Genomic DNA, 25,793 nt, shown 5'->3' on the forward strand with positions numbered 1-25,793 from the left:
TGTGGTGCTTGTAAGAACTGCGTTTGACTCTTACGGGAGTATAGCTTCCCACACTGTTCAGATTGACAGAAGCCAGGCTCTGGTCAGACAGGCTATTGTTAAGGCTGCTTCTTGGGCTGTCGCTCCCATCCTGGTCAGGGGTGTATAATGCCACCTGAAAAAAAAAAAAAAACACACACACACAAATTAGCTCTCAGAAACTTGCTATTTACTGATCAGCTATAATATTTTGACCTCTGCAGTGGTTGACAGAGAAAACTATTCCTAAGCCTTATCTATTTTCCATGGTTGGGAGGACAGGGTTTATTTTATTAATAATTTTCCTTCCAAATATCTGTTTAGTCTTTGTCAATGTTACCAGACTAATATTACCTGTATTGCAGCAAGCCACGAGTCGGCGACTGCAATACTTTCAGGGCTGCACAATTTTTTTGGGGAAAATGTTTTTTTCCCAAAATAATAATAATAAATGGCATTTGCTTATCTATCAATAAAAATAAAAAATTACTAATTACGAAATCATTTCCCAATACTGCAGCTTAATAAAAAAACATAAATAATAAAAAAATTTTAACTAGAAGTTCACTGTCGCCATTCCCACCTGGGCTGTCATTGTTGACTTCACACAAAGGACTTGTGTGTGTTGCTTAAAGAAAGTAGTGCTGTTATACGGGGTGGGTGTGGCTCTGAATTGCGAACAAAAACGGAGAAGGGAAACTGAGATGAATAAAACCCTGTGAAAAGTAATAAACCCCCTGCAATAATAAATACTCTATTTATTTGGCTTACCACCAGCCACAAAAAAAAACAGGAGTTAGCCATGGGTGTTTTATATAGGTTGTATATGTGGTCACAATGACCTGGCGACGGTGGCTGAGACTTGCAAATCAAACTAACATTTAAAATAAATAAATAAATAAACATTTAATACAGCATTCGAAAACCTTTAACCAAATCATTTAAACAAATGTATAAGGAGCGAATCCTATGGAAAGGATATTTACTATAGAACAGAAGTTTATGTTTGCTGACCAATAATTTACTGTGCAAACGTGACCCGACTGAAATGATCGAAATTACTTTCGAGCTCTACCCTGCGTTTTCGACACCAGTCTGGAACACTGAAGTGAGACTAGGCAGCCTTTGGTAAAGTTTGAGATAATTACATAATATATTATATACATAATATAATTATATTGTCCTTGTACACATATAAAATTACATAAAATTATGTAATCGTATCTGACATCATAAATACTTGTGAACCCGGAAGTGCACAGTGCACTGTGACCGGTGGATTACAGACAGATTGAAGGCTTGGTTCACTAGATTTAAAAACATACGTTTCCCTGCTCACTATGCTATTCCTGGTTCAGTTATATCAGAAAATTTTATTATAAGGAGAACTCCCACTCTCAGAACATGTCTGTTGGCGACAGGTCCAAGGCCCGCCCCTTCCCTATTTCTGATTGGCTTTTTTGCCGAGTGAAAGCTGTGCCTTTCAAATATAGTGTCAGGTCACTGAAGGGGATCTGATATTTATTTTGCAACCCTGTCGGAACACAGGAACTCTGGCGTGGCACCAGAAATAATATCAGCCCTACCCCTGCCAAATGAAGTGATATTCTGGAAAGAAAAGTCTGATCTATGGACGCTTGCTGCCATATACCACAGCATACTTACAGAGGTTTAGTCCATGCCTTGACTGGTTAGGATAAAAGGAGGACCAACTTTTTCACATCTGGCAATAATATTATGGAGGACTGGTATGCATCCCATAGGGGAATTCTAAACCAATAGGCTAGTATAATAATTAACAATAATAAGTTAATTATTAAGTAATTTATAATATATACTGTAACATGGGAGAGGTGTGACATCTGTCCTCTCTAGGGTAACCAAAGGGGTTCCACAAGGCTCTGTCCTTGGCCCCCTTCTATTCTCAATATACACTCGCTCACTTGGTCACATCATCCAATCACATGGCTTCTCTTATCACTCTTACGCTGATGACACCCAGCTATATTTGTCTTTCCCACCAGAAGATATAGCATATAGCCACTATAGCGACAAAAAAATTGGCTTGTCTCTCAGACATATCAGCATGAATGTCTGAGCGACACCTCCAACTCAACCTATCCAAAACTGAGATTCTGATCCTTCCGGGCAACAACTCCCTTCAGCAAAACCTCTCAATTCAAATTGGCTCGCTACTGTTAACACCCACAGCATCTGCAAAAAGCCTTGGAGTTTGGATTGACGACAATCCAAACTCCTGCACCATCACGTTGCTGCGATCTCCAGATCCTGCAGGTTCACTCTCGACAACATTCGCAAGATTAGGCCTTTTCTCTCACAACAGGCTACGCAGCTCCTTGTCCAGCCAATGGTCATCTCGAAACTCTCTCCTGGCTGGAGCCTCTGCAGTAACCATAAAACCACTCCAGATGATTCAAAATATGGCAGCCCGTCTCATCTTCAATCAGCCAAAATACACCCATGTTCCGCCTCTTCTCACCTCTCTCCACTGGCTCCCGGTAGCTGCTCGCATTGAGTTCAAATCCTTGATGCTTGCCTACAGGGCTGTAAATGGAACTGCGCCCTCCTACATCAACACAATACTACATAGCTACACTCCTGCACGCTCTCTCAGATCGGCAAATGAAATGAGACTGAAAATTCCCTCTTCACGGGGTCTCCTATTCCAATCAACTCTGTTCTCTGTTGTTGTCCCTGGCTGGTGGAACAACTTGCCCTCCCCCATTCGACTAGCCGAGACTACTACCACCTTTAAGAAGCAATTGAAAACCCGCTTATTCAAAAAGTATTTCAGACAAATCTAACACACACACACACACACACACACACACACACACACACACACACACACACACACACACACACTGCACAAAATAATTGCTGGTGTCTTCCTCCTGTAAGTTGCTTTGGATAAAAGCAACTTACAAAAGGTGGCCAAAAGGGCAAAAAGTGCAAAGATGGGAGTGTCTTCTGGGGGGGTGACTGACCACTGTATTCCTGTATCAGGTGTTCTGTTTGGACAAGGCAAAACCAAGATTTTTTGAGGCCAAATGTCCAGAATGATGGAGGTGCTCAGACCTCATTGATGTTCTCTTCATGACTCCTCTCTTCTTTCCATACCCCTGTTTCTCTAAGGTCCAGGCTCCATCTCTGGAGTTTGTCTCCTTGTTCTTTGCTCCCTCTCCATCTCGCTGCATTCGCCACTCATCCCACTGCAGTGTCGTTTTTTCTGTTTTGGGGCTGATAGGCATGCTTTTTTTTTATACAATATTTATAGCCACCAGTTTTAATATTGTGTGCATCAAGTAAAAACATGAAACGATCAATGTAACAAAAAAAAAAAAAAAAAAAAAAAAAAAAAAAAAAACTTAACTATTTTTACATGACTACTTATTTTGAAAGGACACACATGCAGCATTGAATTCTCCAGTGTACAAATCTGACTTCTGCTGATGCACAAATGTTTTTTTTTGGACAGAATCAGTGATGGGAGGCCTACAGCAGCTGACAGTAGAGGAAGAGGCTGTGCTTCAGACAAGAGTTTAAATGGAAGGTCTCCCTCAGTAAAGGTCACAGTGCTTGGCGTAGCCCCAGACATCAGCTCACCCTACACAAAACCAGTGGCAGAAGCTCAAAGGTCCACAATGCAACAGAGACTATGACCTTTTGACGAAGGAAAAATGGATAAAAAAAAAATAAAAAAAAAAAAATAAAAAAAAAACAACAGAGGGGACAAAGGAAGAGAAACCTCTGATGTAACCCCAATTATAATCTGAATAACAAATAATAACAAAAATTGGGGAAAAAAAGTGTGTCAATGAAAAACCATGTGCAAGATGCACTGGAGGAGAAATATGGTAATGATTTTAATGAGCCCCAGAGAGACTAGGCCTACATAATGTTCCCTGCTGTATGAATGGATGAATGGATTTACAATGCTAGCCACACTTATCACTCCATTGGATGGTGTCAAAAACCTTAACGACGACCAATTATCAGGCTTCACAGAAGAGAAGACTCCGCCCACATCAGTTATCAACATGAAATCCTTATCTGGCTGGGGATCGAGGCTGTGAGGGTTCATGTCAGTGAAACCACACAAGAAATGGGCATGGTCTAGTCACAGGCATGCTGTGAAGGCGCGTGCTGCTGCTCCACCTCGTCTATTATTCACAGTCTCTCACATCGAAAGGAAGTGATAATAGATCCAGACAGAATCGGAATATCGCTGACTTATTTGCATACTACAACCTTTCAGAACTCTGTGTGGGCTCGGCTCCAACGTTCATTAAAGCTGGTAAAACCATTGAGCTGGGAGCCCCGCACCCGGGCGTGCACGTCTCACATCCAATCATGCAGAAAACGGTAACCATTATAATCAAGCGTGCCGTGCTGAAGAAATATAAATGTTACGTGTAATTAAGCCATAAAAGAGGCTTTTAGCCCAAAGCCTTTTCACCACAATCTATTTTTATCCATATCTATTATCACAGATCCATAAAGCATGTTCCATAAATCTGCTTCAGTTTCATTTGAGACCCCAAAAACCCCACCACCCACACTTATGTACACACATGTACGTACGTGAACACACACACAATGCCAGGGACAAACACGCTCTAAGGGGTGAACAAATCCTGAGCAAAAACTCCTTACTGGAGAGAAACTCTGTGGTTTGGCATGGTGCACTGGGAAAGGCGTGGCCTGCTCTGTTTACATGGCTCACACTGCGAAACAGCCTCTCCAAAGGAGGCAGGACCATACTGATTTGTTTTCTTCCACCTCGTCTTCTGATTGCTCACCACTTGATTTCCTACAAATTAACAGCGATGAAGTTGCTGCGTTTTGAAAGTCATCTTGGTGAGAGCACGCTCACAGGTTCGCTCACACGCGTTCACTCACACACACAACTCTGGTCTCCCCCCCAAAGCACCCTGGTTGGTATTAAATCCTGTTGGTTTTATGCCTGTAGTAAATGAAGAACTGACGCTGGCAGGCTTTTTAAAAGCTCTCCAGAGAGCCGCCTCTGCTGGGTCAAAAGGAAAGGGCTAAAGGTTAAAAAGCCTATTTAAATTTCACAGAGAGCCGCTCCAAGACTACTCATTGCCTCTTTGTGTGTTTCTCTGCAGAGTCACGCCACAGTCGGCATGCTGCAGAGCAATGCACTTTCAGCACTGTGTGTGTGTGCAAAACTAGGTTTCATGAACGCACATTATCTGTGTAGGTGTAAGCGGATGCTGAAGCGTGAATGTGGGAGTGTGCCTATGGCTTTTGTGATGTACATTAAGGTAAACAGCATGTACAAAATCTAGTGAAGGTAAGTAGAGGTTTATGAACATTTTGGGCAGGGGTCTTAAGTGACCAGCAGTCTCTGTGGGGGAGGCAGGCTGGCATGAGTGATTGAAGGGGTGGGTGGTGGTGGGGGCAGGCTGCTGGCAGAGGAGCGACATAGCGGTTACCTTGTTAGTCACAGTGTTGATTGCCAGCGTTGGAGAGGCACTTCCAGAGATGATGCAGTCCATTCCCAATGAGTCTGACTCCAGGCTGTAAGGTGTGGAAGCCTGAGGTAGAGATGAGACAAAGCTATCAGCCACGTGTCAAATCCAACAGACCGCAAGTCAGGCTAGCATTTAACTGTGGTCTAAAGCAACAGAAAATCCTGAAATCTGAATTCACCATTTAAATTCTGTATGTGTCCTTTTTCTGTGACCTCAGTATTGTGGTACACACATTGCCCAGAACCATAAACTATATGCTTGTAACAAGTTTTATTGAATCATAATGTTACTAATATATATATCCCAAAGGTCCATGGTAACACACGCGCCTATGATCCAGAAGACCCAGGTTCAAATCCCGCTTACTACCATTGTGTCCCTGAGCAAGACACTTAACCCCAAGTTGCTCCAGGGGGGACTGTCACTGTAACTACTGTTTGTAAGTCGCTCTGGATAAGGGTGTCTGATAAATACCATAAATGTAAGTGTGTGTGTGTGTGTGTGTGTGTGTGTATATATATGTATGTGTGTCAAGAGCCAATAGCAAAAAAAAAAAAAAATGTTAGTATTTTATATTGTTATAATAATTTATAAATTCTATACAGCGTGTTTGACTTTTTATTTTGCCGCCGCTTTTATCCAAAGCGCCTTACAGGAGGAAGACCCCAGCAATTCTCGTTCGATTTCTATAGATTTTGAGTTTACAAAGGTATGATCCCTGATTTGGCCTAACTTGTCAGTAAAGAGTTTGAAACACTAATCGTACATTCAGTCTGTCCTATGTATTGGAAAAAGAACTGGATTAACTAGACCCTTTTCCCCAGAAGGGGGCCCTATTTTGTCTTTAAAAAATACTGTGGTTATAACCTCCATGTGAACTCTACATAAAATCTCTCTCAGTTTGATGGGCACACCAGTAAACAGTATGTTATTCAAATCAAACATACCTGTCACCAAAACTGTTAGTGAAGCAAGGTAACAGGTATTTGATTCTCCATTTGTATAATTATGCTTATGAACACCCATACTTGGGTGAAACACTACCTCAAATAGAATTCGGCTGAGAGGACTGAAAGTGGGCATTGCTCAAAATAGAAGAATCATTACAAACCATGTCAGAGTACAACTCATTAGCAAGCATTTCAGTGATTTTTGTGTGTGTTTGAGACTCTCCCCCATGCAACTTGGTAGTCAAGACAAGCACAGACAGCACATCTACTTATATATGCATCCAGCACTTTTTAAATAACAAAGGAGCAACACCTTTATTTAGGTCAAGTTTAAAGTATTCTAAGCAGAGATGAAGAGAAAGAAAGAAGCCCTCCCCCCTCCCTTTAGCTCCCTGGCTTTTGGTGTGGGGAGATAACGTCACCATGCCTGTCTCCCAAAACTGCTTACTGTAAGAGGATTGCCTGGCAACAATGCGATTTTTAATTCATGATAAACATAAATGAGATTTCAGTAAGTCACAATTTTTTTAAATTTCTTAAAAGAGACAGTAGGTGGTAGGAAGAAGAACGTATGTGTGTATTTGGGTGCCTGTGTGTGTGTGAGAGACAGATGGGGTTGTGGGCTGGAGTCTCAGGGCAGGAAAGGCAAGAGAGCACAGAACAGTTCTTTTCTTTCCCTGTCTATACATAGCCTTTAATAACTGGCATAAATGGCTGTAATTGGGGGCTTTTGATTGGACGTTGGCAAATTGCGGTATGAATGCAGAAATCCTTGGCAGCATTTTATAAATCCAGGCCCTATTAAGAGCAGTCTAGACTCCAGGACATTGTGAATGAGCAGCACACTACTGGACATGGGGCCTGTTGCTTCATGGGTAACTATAGTCCTACTGTTCAGTCTGACCAGCAACAATCTTCACTTCATTCATCGCACTGAATATTTTTTATCTTCATTTTAATTTCATTCCATTCTGGCATTTTGCGATAAAGGGCTAATTTACAATTTTGTATTAATAGTCATAATCAGCCTACGAGTTCCCCACACTACCTTTGGATGACTGATAGCTATACACCCTACACCCCCCCACCCCCACCCAACAAAGTCTCAGCCCTGCGCATCTCCCCAAGTAACATGGCGATGGACAAAACGATGCAAGATGCCCGAGAGCCAGGTCAACCTTGGAGTCCTACAGCAGGAGCAGCGGAGCTGCACATTACAGTGGGTACGCCGCTCATAAATAATGCAAGAGAGGAATGGGAGACAGAGAGGGAAAAAGATAGACAGACCGACTGAGAAAGAGAGAAGGAAACAAACTAACAAAAAATGCTCTGGCGGAAAATAACCGGTGACGAACTCAGCATTAATTGATGTTTTAAAAAAAATAAAAAATAAACGACCGCGAAATGCAATGCATGTAATGGCTGCCTGGGGCACCGTTTATTAATAAGCTGGACCCCTCTACAAGATAAGCTGAGCCACACTGAAAGGTGGTTATATAAAAGCAGGATGTGAGACGAGCTTCTAACTTCTAATAGGTTGGAAGGAAGGAAGAGGGGAAAAAAATAAGTATGTGTACGTGGCGAGTGAAGGAGGACAGAGTGAAATAAAAGAGCTGAGAAACAGAGGCCACGTTCAAATATAAATCTAGAAGCTGTGCCTCTTCACTCTGTTTTTAATGGTCTGAACTTTGTGTTTTCGCAGATGGAGGCGAGATGCAGTCCCTGACACTGCTCAAATGAGCCAGTGTCAAGGACACACCACTACAGTGTCTGTCAATAAGAGATTCTACTTTGTTAAAAGCACCTGAACATCTCACTGTTACCACAACCACAAAACAGGTGTGTATTACAGCATTAGCTGTATGACAATACTGATAAGGCATTTATGAAACTTTATTGCAGTTTTAAATTATTCAATTTAAAAATATCAAATTTAAGGATTTTTTTTGTTTGTCTGATCAAGACAAGGTCATGCCCCGTCTCAGAACCAGAGGAGCCTGGACCCTCCGTATATCACTCACCCGCTCTCCAGAGCGCGGCCTCTTCTTGGGCCGTGTGGGCAGAGCATCCTCCTTTGGGTTCGTGTCGATAGCCCAGTATGAGCCCTACAGAGAGACAAAGAGGGGAACGGTGAGCATTAGTGCTACAGGTTTAGCAGTCCAAAGGACAACAAAACCCCCAGACTATAAGCATAAGCCCACATTTTAGTCTGAACATGGCATCCTATAAATGTTATTCTGTACAGTAAATGATACTTTGCTGGTATAACAATTAAAATTTTAACAAAATGGCATACACATACATAAACAGGGCTTATACAGGGCTTATAATAGCCCTTAATTATTTATTTATTTGTTTGTTTATGAGGCAGTGGTTTGTACGGAGTCAGACCCATAGTCCGAGGGTTGCCGATTTGAATCAAGGGTGCCAATGAGCAAAGACCCCACACACTGCTCCCCGGGCTTTCATGGCTGCCCACTGCTCACTAAGGGTGATGGGTTAAAAGCAGAGGGCACATTTTGTTGTGTGGACAATGTGCTGTGCTGCATTTCACTATGGCAGCCCTGAGTAAAACCAGGCTCTCGAGTGCATGGCCCTGTGACTAATGAAGTAAGCCACTATGCTTCAGTATAAATAAATAAATTAATATTGGGGGAGGGGGTGTTAGTAGGTAAAGCTTGAGTAACTAACACATTGACAGCCCAAACCTTATTTCCGCATCTTCGCGGAAGCTATAATAATAAACAGAAATGCACTGCACTTAATAGGAGGAAGAAGTCAACTTCAGACTAAAAGTTTGTTGCTTTTTTTTTTTTGGGTGGAATAAAGCAATTAACCCCTCACAACTCAGTCTATGGAAAAGAGAGAGAACTTGTTCTTTTATCATGGGGCCACGAAAACATCTCTGAGTAGACTGTAATTGGGTGGGATCTCCGCGTGCTTTCAGTCATGTCCGAGCCTTCAGCTCATCAAAGATTAACTCCACTCATTTGTAAGCCGATCATGTTGGCAGGAGGGCATTCACACACAAGCTGTCTGAGAGGGAGCAGGAGCAGCCGAAATACAAGGTGGAGAGTGCATGCAAAAGTGAGAGAGAGAGAGAGAGAGAGAGACTGAGACAGGGAGAGCAGAGAAGGGAGGCCAGCCTGTTCTTCCCCTCCAGTGAGTCTCGCGAGCTTTAGGAAGAGCAGATAAAATTGTTAAGCCCCTCCTCCGGCCCCCTTGCTCCGGTGCAGGCTTATTGATTGCTCTCGCTGTAGGGCTAGACACAGAGGTGTTGGCTTGCTGCTCAGGTCTACACACCAATAATCAAGCAGAGAATAGCGCGCCTCGGTCCAGGGGCTGCAGGTGAGACCGTAGCCCGAGACCCTCTCTAAATAATTTATCTTTGCATTCTTTAATTTATTTTTTCAATAGTGCTCATCCTGCCCCAAAGCCAAGAGCAGCACTCTCCTTTAAGATGCTTTAAAGAGAAAAGAACATTGTGAGAGGAAGGAGGGGGAAAACCATTCACCCCAAGGCTTTAAAAGTTTTTTTTATTTATTTATTTTTTAATATTTCATATTATATTTGATAAGATCTGAATTATCAGGAGAGTGCGGAAGGTGAGATCAAGACCTTCAAAATTACTTGTGCACAACTTTGTAAGCAGTGAGAATAACTGGAACTACATGAGGAATTGTCTAGACTGCATAAGGTATTAGACTGTCTTGGCCAGTATTCCACACGGTAAATTAAATCTATAACACACCGGTCAACACGATGGTGACGCTGGTGGAGCATAGTGTTCAGAAAAAGAGAGAGAGTGAGAGAGAAATGGAATTCAGAATGACAGACAAATGCTGCTTATAAACGCCTGTAAAGATTTTTTTTTCCAACAAAAAAGTTGTAGCGCAAGACATACCTGACCAAAAAAATTGATTTTCAAATCACTAACTTTTCAACTTCACTTCCACTTTTTTTCTAAAATTCATAGCGCAAAAAAATGTAATGTCATATGTTGCTTATTTCAACATTTTTTGTAGAGCAGATCTCAAACAGGTACATGGTGCCCACTTCTTGTGAAAATGATTAAACTATTTATGTACATTTTATTTTAATTCACTTAGGGGGGAAAATCTGACCTCAAATCTTATTAATATGGCCTCAAAGTAAATGGATATTTGACTGAGGGAACTTAATTGTGCAGTCTGACCTGCAGTGTCATCTAAAATGGGTGAAACAAAAAAGTAAATGAGGCGTAAAGCAATGCCCAGCACGGAAGGGGGAGAAGGGGGAGCGAGACAAAAAGAGACTAAAACCCAGTTTGATTACGGATATCCGACTGTGAAAGTCAGACACACTTCATTGTCCCAAGCTTCACAAATCCAAGGTGCAGGTAAGTCCTAGGTTCTGAAAGACAACAGTATTTTTGCATGTTACAGAAAAAGCAAATGTCCTCCAGAAACATGCTCTCCAAAATTTTAGCTTTAGAATATGCAGAGTAAAGCTGCTGCAGTCACAACATCATTAAGTGTCATTAAAGGTTTCTTGGCTTTAAGAGTTACCGGCTCCTGAAAAAGTGACAAGAAGTGCACCCCCCCCCCCCCCCTCACCAGAAGTTGTCTGGAGGACATGTATCTAACAAAGGACCTACCAATGTCTTGCTGATATGTCACTTTCAAAAGGCGCGTTTTGACAGCATTGTGCCTGTAAGTAATCAACTCAAGAATTTTGAAGGACGTCGCAAGGTGAGGGGTAAACAGCCAGGCTACCTCAGATTCCAAAAGTGAGTGTTTCAATTAAAAGGAACCGTGCCCAGGCAGTGAGAGGGGGAAAACGAGGCTTGGTACCAGCTCTTTTAATTAGTCGAAAAATCCTTAAGCATCAAACCCCGGGGACGAGCGTTTCTGTGCTTTCCAACGCATCCTCCAGAGATTTGGCCTACGAAAACAAACGCATGTAAAGAGCGCTTGCATTATTCACTCACACTCGCCACGGCCGATATATTATTCCATACGATCCAATCCAGTGGTCTAAACCGCATTTATTAAAATGTAGACTGTGTCTGTATTGCAGAAGCACATCCTGAGCCTGAACGCGGCATTACTAATGCAGGATGGGAAGCTGCGCCACGTTAAAAATATTATCACAGGCATGTTTGACAGCCCCTCGGGCCAATGGCCTTCTGAATATTCCGGTCTTGAAAGTGTGAGCTCCCCTTTGCCGGGTTTACGGAAATGCACAAAAGGTAAGGCCGTGTCCGCCATCTTCTGTGCCATCTCAGTCTGAGGCAGGGCGTGCCTCATATCTCCACTTCGCAGCAGCGCCCATATTCCCGCCGCATTACAAAATTGATGCAACATTTTGAGAGCGGCCCGGCATGGCTTTGAAGTTTCTGTTCGGGAGGTTAGTGGGAAGGGAGGGGCAGGAGAGAAGATGGGGGGTGCAGAAGCAAATTCCAAATTGAACATTAAGGATGCGAGCATGTTGGCCATGCATTCGGAACGGAATACATACAGCAATAGATTATTTTGTATTTAGTAGAGCAGCTCCCAGGAGTGTCAGTATCAGAGGATTACAGCAAAACATGAAATTATCATTCAGTCCCCATCCTCCACAGACCCCAGCCCTGCTCCTGATGCCTCAGCTTGCATGTGCATATGTATATTCTCTAAAGAGGAGGTTGTACTTTGCTTTATTAGGCCTCAGGAGAAGTCAATCCAGCCTACAGGTATCCGCAACTCAGGAGGATCCCAGATATAATCAATCATTTGATGTTCTGATACCAGCAGAGAGTGGTGTCCTACTTTACTGAAGGTCACATCATTTTCATACATATTGAGCAATCAGTGACATCTGTGTCCTAAATACTGGGGCATTGTTATCCAGAAAGACATCATTCCTACCAGGACAGGAATGAGGGACAATGGGCATTTTGGTTGGCAGCCAATCAGAAGCAAATCAATGGTTGATCACAGATCAGCCAATCACAATGTGTGTGAGTGGACAAAAAGCAAGAGTGGTTGACAATACGATACACAGCACACACACAAACAAAATGTGTCCTCTGCTTGGTGAGCAGTGGGCGGTCATGACAGGCGCCGGGAGAGCAGTGTGTGGGGACGTTGCTTTGCTCAGTGGCACCCCAGTGACACCTTGGCGGATCGAGAACCGGCAACCTTCTGATTATGGGGCCACTTCCTTAACCGCTAAGCCACCGTTGCCCCTTAGATCAGATTATCCAGAACATATCAGGGCAAGTTGCAGATGAGGGATCGCCAATGACCGCGCAGGATGACCTAAATCAGCGGTCGGTCATGTATTTCTCTTCGACCATTTTTAGAATTGTATACCAAACAAACCAGTCAGGGGTTTTGTATAGGGTGTGACCACCACCACACCATCGCTGATCAGATATGTAGTATGAACGTTAAATGACTCAAAGTTGTTTAGCGAGAAGTGTGCGGCAAACCAACGATTTTAAAAGCCGTGCAGTTTCTACACTGATTTATTCAGGTTTTGCTTCTTACTGCTCACCCATCTATATACTGAAGATCTATTACTTGTTCTGCCGCCACGTGTCTGTCCAATCTATTTATACAGGCATACTACAGTCCCATAATACCCACCTCCTCTGTGAGTTTGGAATACCTCAGGGCGCTGCCAGCTCCAGTGCTGTAGCTGTGTTTGTGTACAGTAACCTGCCAGCCCTTAATGCTGCACCCTGCACTGTGGGGTCTCAATGGCTATGGTCCTATTGTCCCGTACCCTGCCTGCTGAGAGGGGGCAGGTGCTGAAGTCTGTCTCTCCCCTCTCCCTCCTCTCTTTAAGTGCAGAGCTGAAGTGCTTTATGCTCTCCAAAGAGAGCTCCCGAGTGCACTTTTAGGAGGTTATTGGATGTGCCCTCACTATAGCCCATCCTCACAAGGCTACAGCTTCTTTACTACAGCTGCAGTCTTGAAGGCTCTGAAAAAACGTAGCTGCAATTTACATTTTCTATATAATAAAAAAACCAAAACCGTAATACATTATGAGAGCTCCACACATTTCCCAGACTTCCAAAGCATAATAAAGGGGGTGGGCAACATTCAAGGTTTGCATTTAGAAAGATAGATGAGGGGAGATTGCACAAAGACTGAAGATGTGAGTAGGGTGGGGAAAAGGTTTCCTTGGATGTTGAACAGAGTTCACACCATGAAATGAAAAATTAGATTTCCCATTACAATTAAATATGGTTCTGACTGAGGAATATGAAGTACAAAAAATATAGAATATGAGAGTGCAAAATAAATAAATAAACAAAAACCTACCTTTCCTGGGTCATCTTTGGAGCGAGGCACTTTGAGAAAACACTTGTTCAGCGAAAGATTGTGCCGTATTGAGTTCTGTGGAAAGAGACAGACAGACAGACGGGCTAAGAGAAGTCAGTGTTGGGTGAGGGTGCAAAGACCAAACTCCACTGTGGATACACAAAGAATTGGGGGAAGATTCCAACAGTTAAAATAAGTACACTCACATACAGCAACAGTTCTCGTTTAGTCTTAAAATTTTTTTAAAAAATGCACTGGAACAGGCCAAATAACATTTGTAATGTAGAGCTGCATACATTAAAAATGACACTTGGCATTAATGTTCATGTCATAAGCAGACCCTCAAACCCTGCCTGTTAGATATTTTGATGACCAAATTACATCAAATCGGAATTATGGGGAAAATCTGAGATGCTATGTAGGTCGATGTGCATAGGGAGCATGCACTAATGCAATCAGAATTCCACTGCAAATCCACAAGACATGTTTGATGTGACTTTCTTGTCAAAAAACAAGGCCTTAATTCTCCACAACTTTATGAATTACTAAAGGGAAAGAAACCAAATAGCATTTAGAAACACTAACAATGTAACAAGGCGGTAATGAAGGCCTGGAGCTACACCTTGTACAGAATGTGTATACATAAGATACAGCAGTCCAGCTGCTGTCATCTTTTCATTTTCTAGTTCTGCATATATGAAGGTTTTGCATACATTTGAAACATGGTTATTGCTTAGTGTAAAATTATATTCATAACCCAGACATTCCAAGATCAGTTTGTGTGTTATATTAAATAGTGAATCAGGATTAATTAAAATGTTGATACAATGCAGCACATTTTAATTATTAGTACTAGCTATCATGCGTTAAACTTAACAGCAATCATGTAGCTTTTAGACCAGTGAACATGTCCCATGCATCACATACAGAAAACAAACAAAAAAAAAAAACAATAATTTTTTATTTAGTGTTAACTTTTCAAGTCCTGTGTCATCAACACTAAAACATGATCACCACATCCCCCGCTGTGTAATGATAATATAAAACTAAATAAAAGCCAGCAATAGTCAATCTTAAATGCTGTAGAATCATGACCTTGAAACCCTTTAAGTAACTAATGTAATAATTCATGTAATAATCTGAGCGTCAAAGCCCAGACTTTAAAATGACCGGAGGTCAAGGGAGAAAACAATTGGGTACAAACAGGAGAATTTAAGGTGATTTAACCACAGAACCACACTGACAGCACACAGTGTAAGAGGAGAGGCCTAAAAGCTGTAAAACCGTAGTCCATGACAAAAGTCATGTCACTAATCTATTTTGTAGAAACACCTGCTATTAACCTGAATTAATCAATCAATTGGGGTTCGAAATAGCTCATATTAAAAGCTAAAACCCTACCAAATGATGTTAATGCATTGAAATGAATTAGTTTCCCCTTAATCAAGACCGAGGGGTCAAATTTGGGCAAGACAAAAGAAATTGAACAAATTTACTGCAAATACAAAAATGAGATCCATCAGCTTGAAGGACTGCATCCATGTGACTTGGCAAGGATTCATACAATTTATTGATTAAGTCATAAGGAATAGCAAAGAAAGCAGTCTCGCATGCCTCCCAGAGTTCATCAATATTCTTTGGTTTCATCTTCCATGTTTCCGCTTTCATCCTATCCCACACATGCTCAATGATGTTCATGTCTGGTGACCGGGTTGGCCAATCCTGGAGCATCTTGCTCTTCTTCGCCTTGAGGAACTTTGATGTGGAGATGGAAGTATGTGCACCATCCTGCTGCAGAATTTGGCCTCTTTTATGGTTTGGAATATAAAAGGTAGCTAAGATTTCTTGGTATTTCAGACTATTGATGATGCCTTCCACCCTGCAGATCTCTCGCACGCCCCCATACTGGATGTAACCCCAGACCATGATTTTTCCGCCACCAAACTTCACTGATTTCTGGGTGAATCTCAGAGCCATGCGGGCTCCAGTAGGTCTCCTGCAATATTTGCGGTGACTGTGGTGTAAATCAACAGAAGATTCATCTGAAAAATTCACCAAAATCAAACTGTTGACACGGTGACTTCAGGTGACCAGGTCTCGTGGAGCTCTGCCTTGGATTTTCGAACCAACAAACTGTCCTCTTGAGCGGTTTTCTTGCGGGGTCTGCCTGACCCGGGCTTGTCAAAAACATCTCCAGTCTCTTCAAATCTGTTTTTTTTTTTTTAAATCCTCTGTATTTGACACTGAGACACATTGAAGGAGTTGGCCACATCAGCAGTGGATCTGGTCTTCAGCCTCTTGATAATCAACACTAGTCTCAGGGTGAATCTTAGGCATGTTTGCAGAGGTCTAGTTGCAGTTGATGTGAAGGTCTAATGTACTGGGGTTCTTTTTATACACACTTGAGACCTAATTGATCTATTATTAGTCACAGGTGAAGCTCATATGACAAGGCGACAACACTTATGTCTTTGCTAAAATTGACTGACAGTTTCATTTTTCACTGAAACATTACAAAAGCTGTTGGGAATAAAATGAGCCATTTCTTGTAAAAAATCTTGATTAGAAATATATTTCAGCGGCACTTGAGGTCAATTTGTACAGAAGCGACAAGACTTTTGTAAGGGACTGTATGGTGCGATGAAGCGACATCTCTCCCACAGCGCTGCCAGCACTCCTACACGTCTGTCCTCACACCCACTCATTTTACAGCACAATGAATCAATCAGCCGTTGTGGGGGGGGGGGGGGGGGCAGGACTTACACTACATATGCACTACTACTGTATGATACTGTATGCTATGCCACCGGGGCCGGGCTTCTGCAGCCACTATCAGCACGGCTCTGTGAGAGGAGTGGTGGACGCAGGCCTTGAGCCTGTGTGCTCAGAACAATGCCGAGACAATAGCAGCTAATGCAATTGATTAGGCTGCTATTCTTCAGAGACTCAACGGGGGCTCGTGTTCACAGGCAGCCAGGCCTAATCAGCCCCGTGTAGCAGCCAGGCCTGTTCTCACAACTCAGCATCAACACAGACCACCAGCTGGCCTTCTGAGACACACACACACACACACACACACACACACACACACACACACACACACACACACACACACACACACACACACACACACACACACACACACACACACACACACACACACACACACACAATTATATTTTTATATATTATAATCACCATCATTTCATTTGGATTTTCACTTACCTGATAAAATTGTTGTTTTCAAACAATCTGAAGTAATTCACAATACAATGTTACCCTTTTTGAGAAAATATAAAAATCCTTTAAGCTCCTCAGTTGGATTATATGGAATGCAATTTCTACTCTGCTCTACTTTCAATGTCTGTACAATGTATTTTAAATCGTATTTAAAGCTACAAAGCAGTCCGTTTTCATCATATAAATATAATTGGTGGTTATGCACATGATGGCCAAACATGTTTTATTAATTGGTTAAGAATAGTCAAGTCAAAATAATGTATTTAACAATAAATTGTGACGTTTAAACTGCTGAGGACATGAAACATTCATAGGGTAATACAATATTTTTCTATATATTGCACACTTATATATACACGACAAACTTACGAATGAGTGAACCATTGCAAAATTCATGCAGTGGGCTTTCACAGTCCTCATCTCTACTGTACAGTTCATTTCTATTGCTCCATTCCACGTATGCTGAAATCTGTCCTCTCTCCTAAAATCTCTCACACAGAGTGTGTTTGTGTGTCTGAGTGAAATTGCCACAAAAATGTTCTGACATTAGAAGCACAGGGATAAAAATCTTATAAAACACAAAAATGCAGGGAAAAAAGCAAAATACCAAACTCATTCAAACCCACGGAAAAAGGAGACTGAGACTGACACACAGAGATGTGATCCGTTCCATTTCGGACTGTGCCTAAATCATTGATAGCACTGCTACACTGCCCAGAACATCATTTAACGTTATTTTTTAATGAGTAACCACAGGCAATATTCCTCATAGGACATGCTTTGCCCTGTCTGACAGCAGTTTCTGTCTAAACGTGCATGTCACATTGTAAAGGGAAGGGAATGAAGGTCATTCACGAACAATCAAGAGCATGTAGAGGGAAAGAAAAAAAAAAAAAAAGAAAAGAAAGGAGGGGGGGAGAAATCTTCAATGAAGTGTGATAAAGTATTTAACAGAGAACAACTGCAGCCTTCCTCAGTGCAGAGCAGGCGACAGCCACTTCCTTCCGCTTCATTTGGAGAGCTATGCAGCTGCCTCGGCTGAGCAGTAGCGGCTAAGGAAGTGACTAGAGAAGTCAAGCATGAATCCCTATGTAGCGCTGGACGTGTCACATAAAATGATAAGCCGCTGATGTTGACAGACGACCAATGGCAATTTTAACACAAAACACTGATACGTATTACACAACACACCAAACCATTAGGCTTTAAAAGTCATACGGGGTCTGCACCAAGCAGCAGTGTTAAATGAATCTTGGCTTGGTGCTCTGCAGGGGCCTGCCTCCCAGGTGGTCTCACCCATACCTGTGCACCCCTCGACCTTCCCAAGCATAGATCAAATAAGGGTGGGTGTGTTCCAGAACTGTCTCGGTCCCCCCTGATGAGCCCCGACCCCCCTCTGGTCAGCTCGACGGAGCGACAGAAGGGCCATGGGGGGAAAAGTAGGTCAGGCTGACCTCCTCGGCCCGTGTGTCAAGCGCTGCAAGTGCAGCGAAGGGACAGGCCGTGTCGCTGTGCGGCTCTTCACCCCGGCCGTGCGGACTACTCCGACCCCCAGCGCTCCCTCCACAAACACGTTCTGAACCACCCCCGCCCAACGAGCACGCCAAAACAAAAAAAAAAAACCAAACACATTTTACAGTCGGGTCAAGTCTGGTTCCAAAAATTCAAAAATGTCTCTTTGAATCAAGCGTTTTAAGGCAAATAAAGTTTTTTTTATGCACCAATCAAGCAGAAATGTATATGTACAGCCTCCCAAAGCCACATTAAATATCTCTTCAAGTGGAGACTCATAAAGAGAAACTGCCAAAATGGGAGGGATGGGGGGATATTACTCTCCAGACACCACAAAAACATAGCAATAGCACAGGGTTTGGATGACCTTTAAATGAACTGGAGGTGATTTCTGTGGATTACTGCCAATAGCAGTATAAAAAAAATTGTGTGGAAAAACTACAACAACATGAGCGATTACAACACGTGTGGGTGAGTGAGAGCATGAGTGTACGCGTGCAAGGGACAAACAGTAAATAGAGATGAAGATCGTGTGTGTTCTGCTCCACTTTCCCCAAGTCTACATAGTAAAGGGTGAGCAGAAAGCTGCCGCAAGGGGTTGGAGGGCATCCCAGACACAGCGTGGAATTCCCTACATTCCACTTTGTGCCGTATGGGTCATTCCTGACCTGCTTGCTGTGCCGACACACACACACACACACACACACACACACACACACACACACGTACTCACTCTCTCTCTAAGGAGAGGATAATAGGAAATTAGAATACTTTCCATCTATATTAGTAATAAAATGTAGTTGATTGCTTTTCCATGCCAGTGTGGGCCCTCGATCTCACAGGCAGAACATTTACTGACAGGCCACTCTTCAACAAGATGACCACAAGACTAACAGTGTTACACCGGCTGCAATATCACATGAAAATTTAATCCTGTTAGTGAGCATGGAGAATGTACCCAACCCGAAGGCCACGGAGACGAGGGGGACCTTGATTGACTGCAAGACGTCCAGGGTGATAAGGCACCGCAGGCAGCACCACATCTCCGTACTGACAGACTGAGGCAGTATCTTTGGTGTTAGGGATGAGTCACTTTACAGACGTTTTAACCGCCCTGCGGCATATAGTATTTGTACGACAGGTGACTTACCGGTCACAACAAAGTCCTGTATTATTTAAGGGGTCTCAGGACCACCTCACTTTACACTCATCTGGACAAGGTCTGGACCGCACACAAACCAAGAAAGAAATACAGATATTCAGTTTTCAGTAAAGAACTTTATGAATGACCCTCACTGCTTAGCTCATGTGTTGATAGGTTCTCAATGTACTAATCTGAAACACTACAAAATCTATTCTCACTTTAAAAGTTTGGCTGGATAACATGTTAAATATTATATTGTGATTATGAGATCGTTGAGAAACACATCTCCCACACAAAAATGATCTGATTTCAGGCCATATCAACAAGTGACCCCTTTATGAGAAAGTACACTGCATGATAGGCACATCAGAAATCAGAGAATGGGAAAACTAGCAAGACACACTCTGTCTCATACACACAACACAGACTAGTACAAGCACTAGTACAAGCACCACATTCTCAAACCATCAATAAATAATTGTGCAGTCACGTTAATAGGAGCGTGGCTGAATGAAGGTCGCCAAGACATGGAGGGCTCCTTTGCATCATTTAACCTTCGCTGAGATGAGAACATATATTCACAAGATGAACTATTTTCTTAGATCCACTGTTCTGGTGACTATCATATTTTTATATTTAAAGGTATTCACATAAGCATAATGATGTTATAGAAGGCCAAATAATTAAAAAAAAAGTCATAGGGACCAATCACACAAATATCAGTTCAGCCTGCCTCCAGCATAATTGACACTGGATGCCAATATGTGTTGTATCAGAATAGCACCTCGCCCATAACCCTACACCTGCACACATGAGTCTTTGAAAAAATGTACACAAATGGCAACAGAAACTGCACTCAAGCCTGAAAAAGACTGCAATTGAAAAACAAAGGCTTAAAGGCATTTGATCTTTCTCCCTTGGCATCTAGTAGCAGAGAGTTGGCATGCAAGGTTTTAAAGGCCTTTAGTCTCTGATCTGAGCTTGCTTGTATGTTTTAATAAAACATGAACCCAACACAGCACATGCCAAGGTGAAAACTAATAAATATAAAAAAAGCACATTGTTCCACATTGGTCCTAATAGTGTTTCATACAAATAAACAGCAAGCAAAGAGGTTGGTCAAAATGAACTGATGAAACATTCTGTACCAAGGGTGAGGTACAGCAGTAATTAAAACTTTACAACATGAGACTTAATGAGGGGCCACCTTAGGGAGACTGCCAATTCAAGGTTTAAATTAAACTCATATCTCATAAACATATGATATGAAAAACAATAAAAAAAATAAAAAAACATGTAATTTTACATGCATGGTGCAATTTACAATTGGACAGGCCTCCAGGTTAGCCAAGACCATGGGTATGTAGGTCCACTCCCATTGTTCTCTCCCCCCGCCAGAAGCCTATGCTGGCTGCATTTTTATAGGATCATTCACAATCGCCAGGATCAAAATCTAGCGGTTTTAAATGCATTTACTAACAGTCAAAAGACCAAGAATGTGTCTCAGTGGCCGATTCAGTCTAATATGTGATAGGGTAGCAGGCAGACACAGAACTCCAGTTAAATCTCCAGTTAAAGACCGCACTTTATTCAACAATCTGTAGTTAGTGAATTTAGTGAAGTGTCATGATTAGACTGGCAAGATATCACATGTTAAATCCTATCCTCACCCAAGCTGCAAAAACTAAATTCATATACAAAATGTTCAAAATTGCTATTAAATGACAATAAGACAATATTGCATAGACACTTTATGTGAGTAACAGGAGTAAAGTTGAAACTGAAAAGGCTATCTGGTGATAAAATAAATGCCACAACACAAAACACACACACACACACACACAAATAGTCTTAGAAATGTCTTTCTTAAATATATTTTCAAACGTTTCTGAATGATTAATCTAACTCCCAGGTAAGACAGGGTTGAGGTGAGCAGAAAATCCTGACCAAGTCACCATTGCTTTGTAATTAAAATGTTCACATTCTGTGTTTTCAAGGCCAGATTATTAACTGAAATGCTACCTTTAAGACTAATAAAAGAAGAGGGGGGATGCTCAGGCGGGGGTTGAATGAAAAGAAAATTAATTGCACTTAATGTAATACCAAATGACAGGTCAACAGAATTCTAAAAGATCCGAGGCGCTTGCCTGAAGCATCTTTTAATCAAAGACCCCTCTTTAGCCATTTCCCTAGGCAGAAACCTTTATACTTGGGTAAGGGGAGAACAAAATTTCATGTGATGAGTTTTTTTTTTTTTTTTTTCCTGGCTCTGAGCAGATAATGATGTTGAAGGTAACAGGCTGTAGACGTACTTAAAAGTCTCGCTGAAACAAGCCCCCCTCCCCACAGTGGGAATAATGCATGAAACGCCTCTAAGTGGATTACTTAATTAATCATAATTCTGACCTATGATTTACAGATCCTGTACACTTGAAGACTGAAGAGGACAGCTGGACTTTTATTGGACTGGACTGCTGCAGGAAGGGGTGACCATGGTAGCATTTAACAAACAATGGCTAATTTATCAAACTAAAACTGCATATTGGTCAAAGACACAGACCATCATTGATCTCACACATAGTAACGACTGCACTGATATGTTTTTGTTGTATTTCAGTGTATTAGTGTGTCAACGTAGAATAATCCATGTGCAGCGCACATTATGCTGTTAGCCTTCTGATTACACAGCTCCGCCTACACAATTCATTTGTACGCTCACAGAAAACTGCATATAACAGTGCTTGTATGTAAACAAATGTAAGTATGTAAATGCTTAAATGTAAATATGAATGTGCAAACAAGCACTTTAGGTATCATTTTGCAATGAAATCAAAAAAACATTTAAATATTACACTAGAAATATGTTTGGATCTGCTTCTTACTATTACTGTTGACAGTAATCAGTCTTTAAACCCACAAAATGGGAAATGACATAGGATTGCATGGGTTAGACAACTTTTGTCTTGTGCTTTGATTTATTCATTTAGATAAACTCACAGTTCACACATCAGCCCTTAGTTATATGAAGCCACATAAAACAAGCATGTTTGGAGTCATTAGATGCTTAGAATAGCAACATTCCTTCCAATTTAATGTCAGTCTTCTGATTGCACCAGCGGGCAAAGGCCCAGAATGTTCTCAGTTTTGATTTTTTTTTTTTTTACTCTAAAAGTTTACATCTTCCACTGCTGATCAAACTCAAGAAACCCTGACTATGTACCTCCCATATGCAGGGCTGCATTCTCCAAAGGCATCAAGCGGGTCTCTCGACCATGCTGTCTATCTCCAACCATGCTCTAATCAGGCATCTCAATGAAAAGAATCCACAGACACTGCTGCACTGGTTCACGGTCTGCAGTATGAGACTATTAGCACATAATATCATAACCAAATGAGACCTGAATCAATTTAACTGCTGATGTGTTCTGAACTAGAAGTGAAATCCTGAGGCTGCGTGGAGAACAGCACTATATTGTACACTGTGGGTCTGCAGCTGGCCTCGGTGGCCAAGGTCATTTCTAACGTCTGTGGTACTGTGGTTTGGCTGTAAGACCGGAGGGCACATGGCTGTGTTTCTGGAAGCTCCTTGTACAGTGGCTTTGCTGTCAGATGTAATGAGATCCTTCAAGAATACACACACAAGCTCAAAGATTTACAAACAAGGCTAACCTAAATCCGCACACAAATCACTTAATGGGGGATTCAGATGGCACCAAATTGGCTGAAAAACAAAATTACACACAGGAAAAAAGGAAGATAGGGGTAAATGGACATGGGGGGGGGGATGAAGCAAGTTAAATTGGAGACATCTCACTGAGAACATGAGGCTTGCATTTCTTACCAAGCTTTGCTGAGCTACACAACTGTACTCTTTCACTCACACACACACACACACACACACACACACACACACACACACACACACACACACAGAAAGATAGAGGGTTATGAAAGATTGGAGGCGAACTGACGTCTCCCAGTTTATCCTCCCTGAAAGCCTTCGCATGCTCTCAGTTCCAGATGAGCGATCTGATGAGAGCCATTTGTCAGTCCTGCCTCTTAATTACGATGCGGCGGAGAGGAGTCCTGAAGCAGCACAATGACTGCACAGGGGCCTTATACTGAGCGGCATCGCTGATGCAATCGGGACGCGCTGTGGAACAAGCAAACCTGCACTTGCAACTGCAACCCTTGCATTAATTATTTTTATTTGTAATTTGATTCAAATTCAGCATTTATACGTATACAGGGATTTGAAATCAGTGTTAAAAACCACGTTCCACCATCTTCATTACGAATGTATTAGAGGCATGTACTTGGTGCTCTGGGAAGAAACAATTATAAAATTAATATATTTCATCATTTCAAGGTCAGTAACCCACAATCTGAAGAGTTAGTTGCTCGCAATCAGAAGGACTGCTCCCCTCTAACACACACCATTCAGACAGTTTTCCTTTACTTCTCCTATTCAACATGTGTATTTTATGCTGAAATGACTGGTGCAGACAATGCCTGGCAACTGGCCAATGATCAGAGCATACAGAAACATAGGAATGTGGGCTCCCCCAGGCACGCCAACTTCCATTCCTGCACAAATCAAACCATTTGCTGACATCGCAAAATGAATCTAGACTTAACCCAGCAAGAGTTATTTCTCAGCGGAGTACAAATAATAAAACGAATTCCAATAACGCTCGACGATGGCCACGGAGGAATAATGAAGCTGAATTGGGGTCTTTGCATTGCACATGGTATGCCATAAAGGAGAAAATTATGTGCCAATCATTGAGGAGACGGGAAAACTGGACTAATTTCGGCAGTGACATGTAGAACCTCCGCCACGTGTCGTGGTGAAAGCTAAGGAGACACCTACAAAACACACATGAAGTGCTTTCTTGGTGAGACAGTCAGGCTTTCTGATGAAGACCTGAGAAAAAGGGTTGAAAAGGCCAAGATGGTGATAATGACGATCATCCCTAGGTAATCACCTTGAAAAGACAAGAGGTGTGAATCTTCATTTGTTTTCACAATTCACCTACAATTTTAAGTCTAAAGATCTTTACGGAATCACAATTACATTTTTCATTTAAAAAAATAAAAAAATAAATAAAAGACCCATATCTTTACTTTTTCCGTCAAAAGCTTTATTTCAAATTAAAACAGAATACTACTTTGTGGTAGCAAGATTACCACAGGAATTAAGTAGCATCCAGGACCACTGCAAAACAATGAGTCCAGTTTAACCTGCTGTATATTTTCATTCATGAGCATTTGCATTACAGCAGCTGAATGTAATCATCTTTTGCACTCACCACTGCGATGTCTTGACGTACTTTTGCATCACAATAGTTCTAGTATTTAGAACTGCCAACATGACCTGCACCAAAATACTGCAACTAAACCTGTGAGTTGCTCAGGTGTGTGGGCTAGGAAGTGGTTCTAGAGTATTTAAATAGTGTGGGTGTGCACCGTCTGTCCCTTTGCATTGGTTCAACAGTGCCGTACGTACACATACCACACCTGCATAGGAGAGAGCGACCCAGGCTCTACATTTCCCTGTGTTCACTTAGAAACGGGAAGCATGTGGTTTCGTGTAGTGAGATCACTGCATTCCAGGCTATGTTTTAGTAACAATGGAGCCATTATGAACCGAAACAGTACAGGAACACATTAGGTACAACAAGTTATCCTTAAAAGAAGAAGAAAAAATTAATTAAAATAAACTGTTTTAGTGTTCTGTTTTGCAGTTAAATGCTCCAACAGATACACAAGCCAGGAGCAGAGCTTGAAGTGAGAGGTCAGCGGCGGGTGGCTCATCTGGAACAGGCACTAAGCACGAGTGGCCCATGAAGCACAGGGAAAAGAGGCTCCTCACCAAGCCGACCGCAGGCTCCACTCCAGACCTGCAGCTGGCCGGGCCTCCATTAATCTTACCGGTGCTTAAAGCCCCATCCAGTCAATAACCACCATCACAGACCAGTGAGCTAATGAGGGCTGCAGAGGTGACCATCCGCTTGCCGTGATCAGCCAGCCTGCCAAAAAATTATTTCTGAGGGGAAAAAAACAGCGGGCAACTGTACCGTTCTTTTTCCACTGTAGACACAAGGTTCCTATAAGT

The 25,793-nt window shown here is 42.1% G+C and overlaps 1 protein-coding gene across 3 annotated transcripts in view; it reads right to left on the bottom strand.

Annotated features, from left to right (window-relative positions):
* foxj3 (forkhead box J3) overlaps nucleotides 1-25,793 on the bottom strand; it is a 72,659-nt gene that overhangs the window by 11,591 nt on the left and 35,275 nt on the right. For all 3 annotated transcript variants that reach the window (XM_028999321.1, XM_028999322.1, XM_028999323.1), the window contains exons 3-6: nucleotides 13,780-13,854; nucleotides 8,509-8,592; nucleotides 5,499-5,600; nucleotides 35-154 (exon numbers count right to left, since the gene is read on the bottom strand). In XM_028999321.1, the coding sequence (XP_028855154.1) occupies nucleotides 35-154; nucleotides 5,499-5,600; nucleotides 8,509-8,592; nucleotides 13,780-13,854 (381 nt within the window). The remainder of the gene's footprint in view (nucleotides 1-34; nucleotides 155-5,498; nucleotides 5,601-8,508; nucleotides 8,593-13,779; nucleotides 13,855-25,793) is intronic.

Source organism: Denticeps clupeoides, chromosome 12 (assembly GCF_900700375.1).
Source record: "Denticeps clupeoides chromosome 12, fDenClu1.1, whole genome shotgun sequence".
In the NCBI taxonomy this organism is placed as follows: Eukaryota; Metazoa; Chordata; class Actinopteri; order Clupeiformes; family Denticipitidae; genus Denticeps; species Denticeps clupeoides.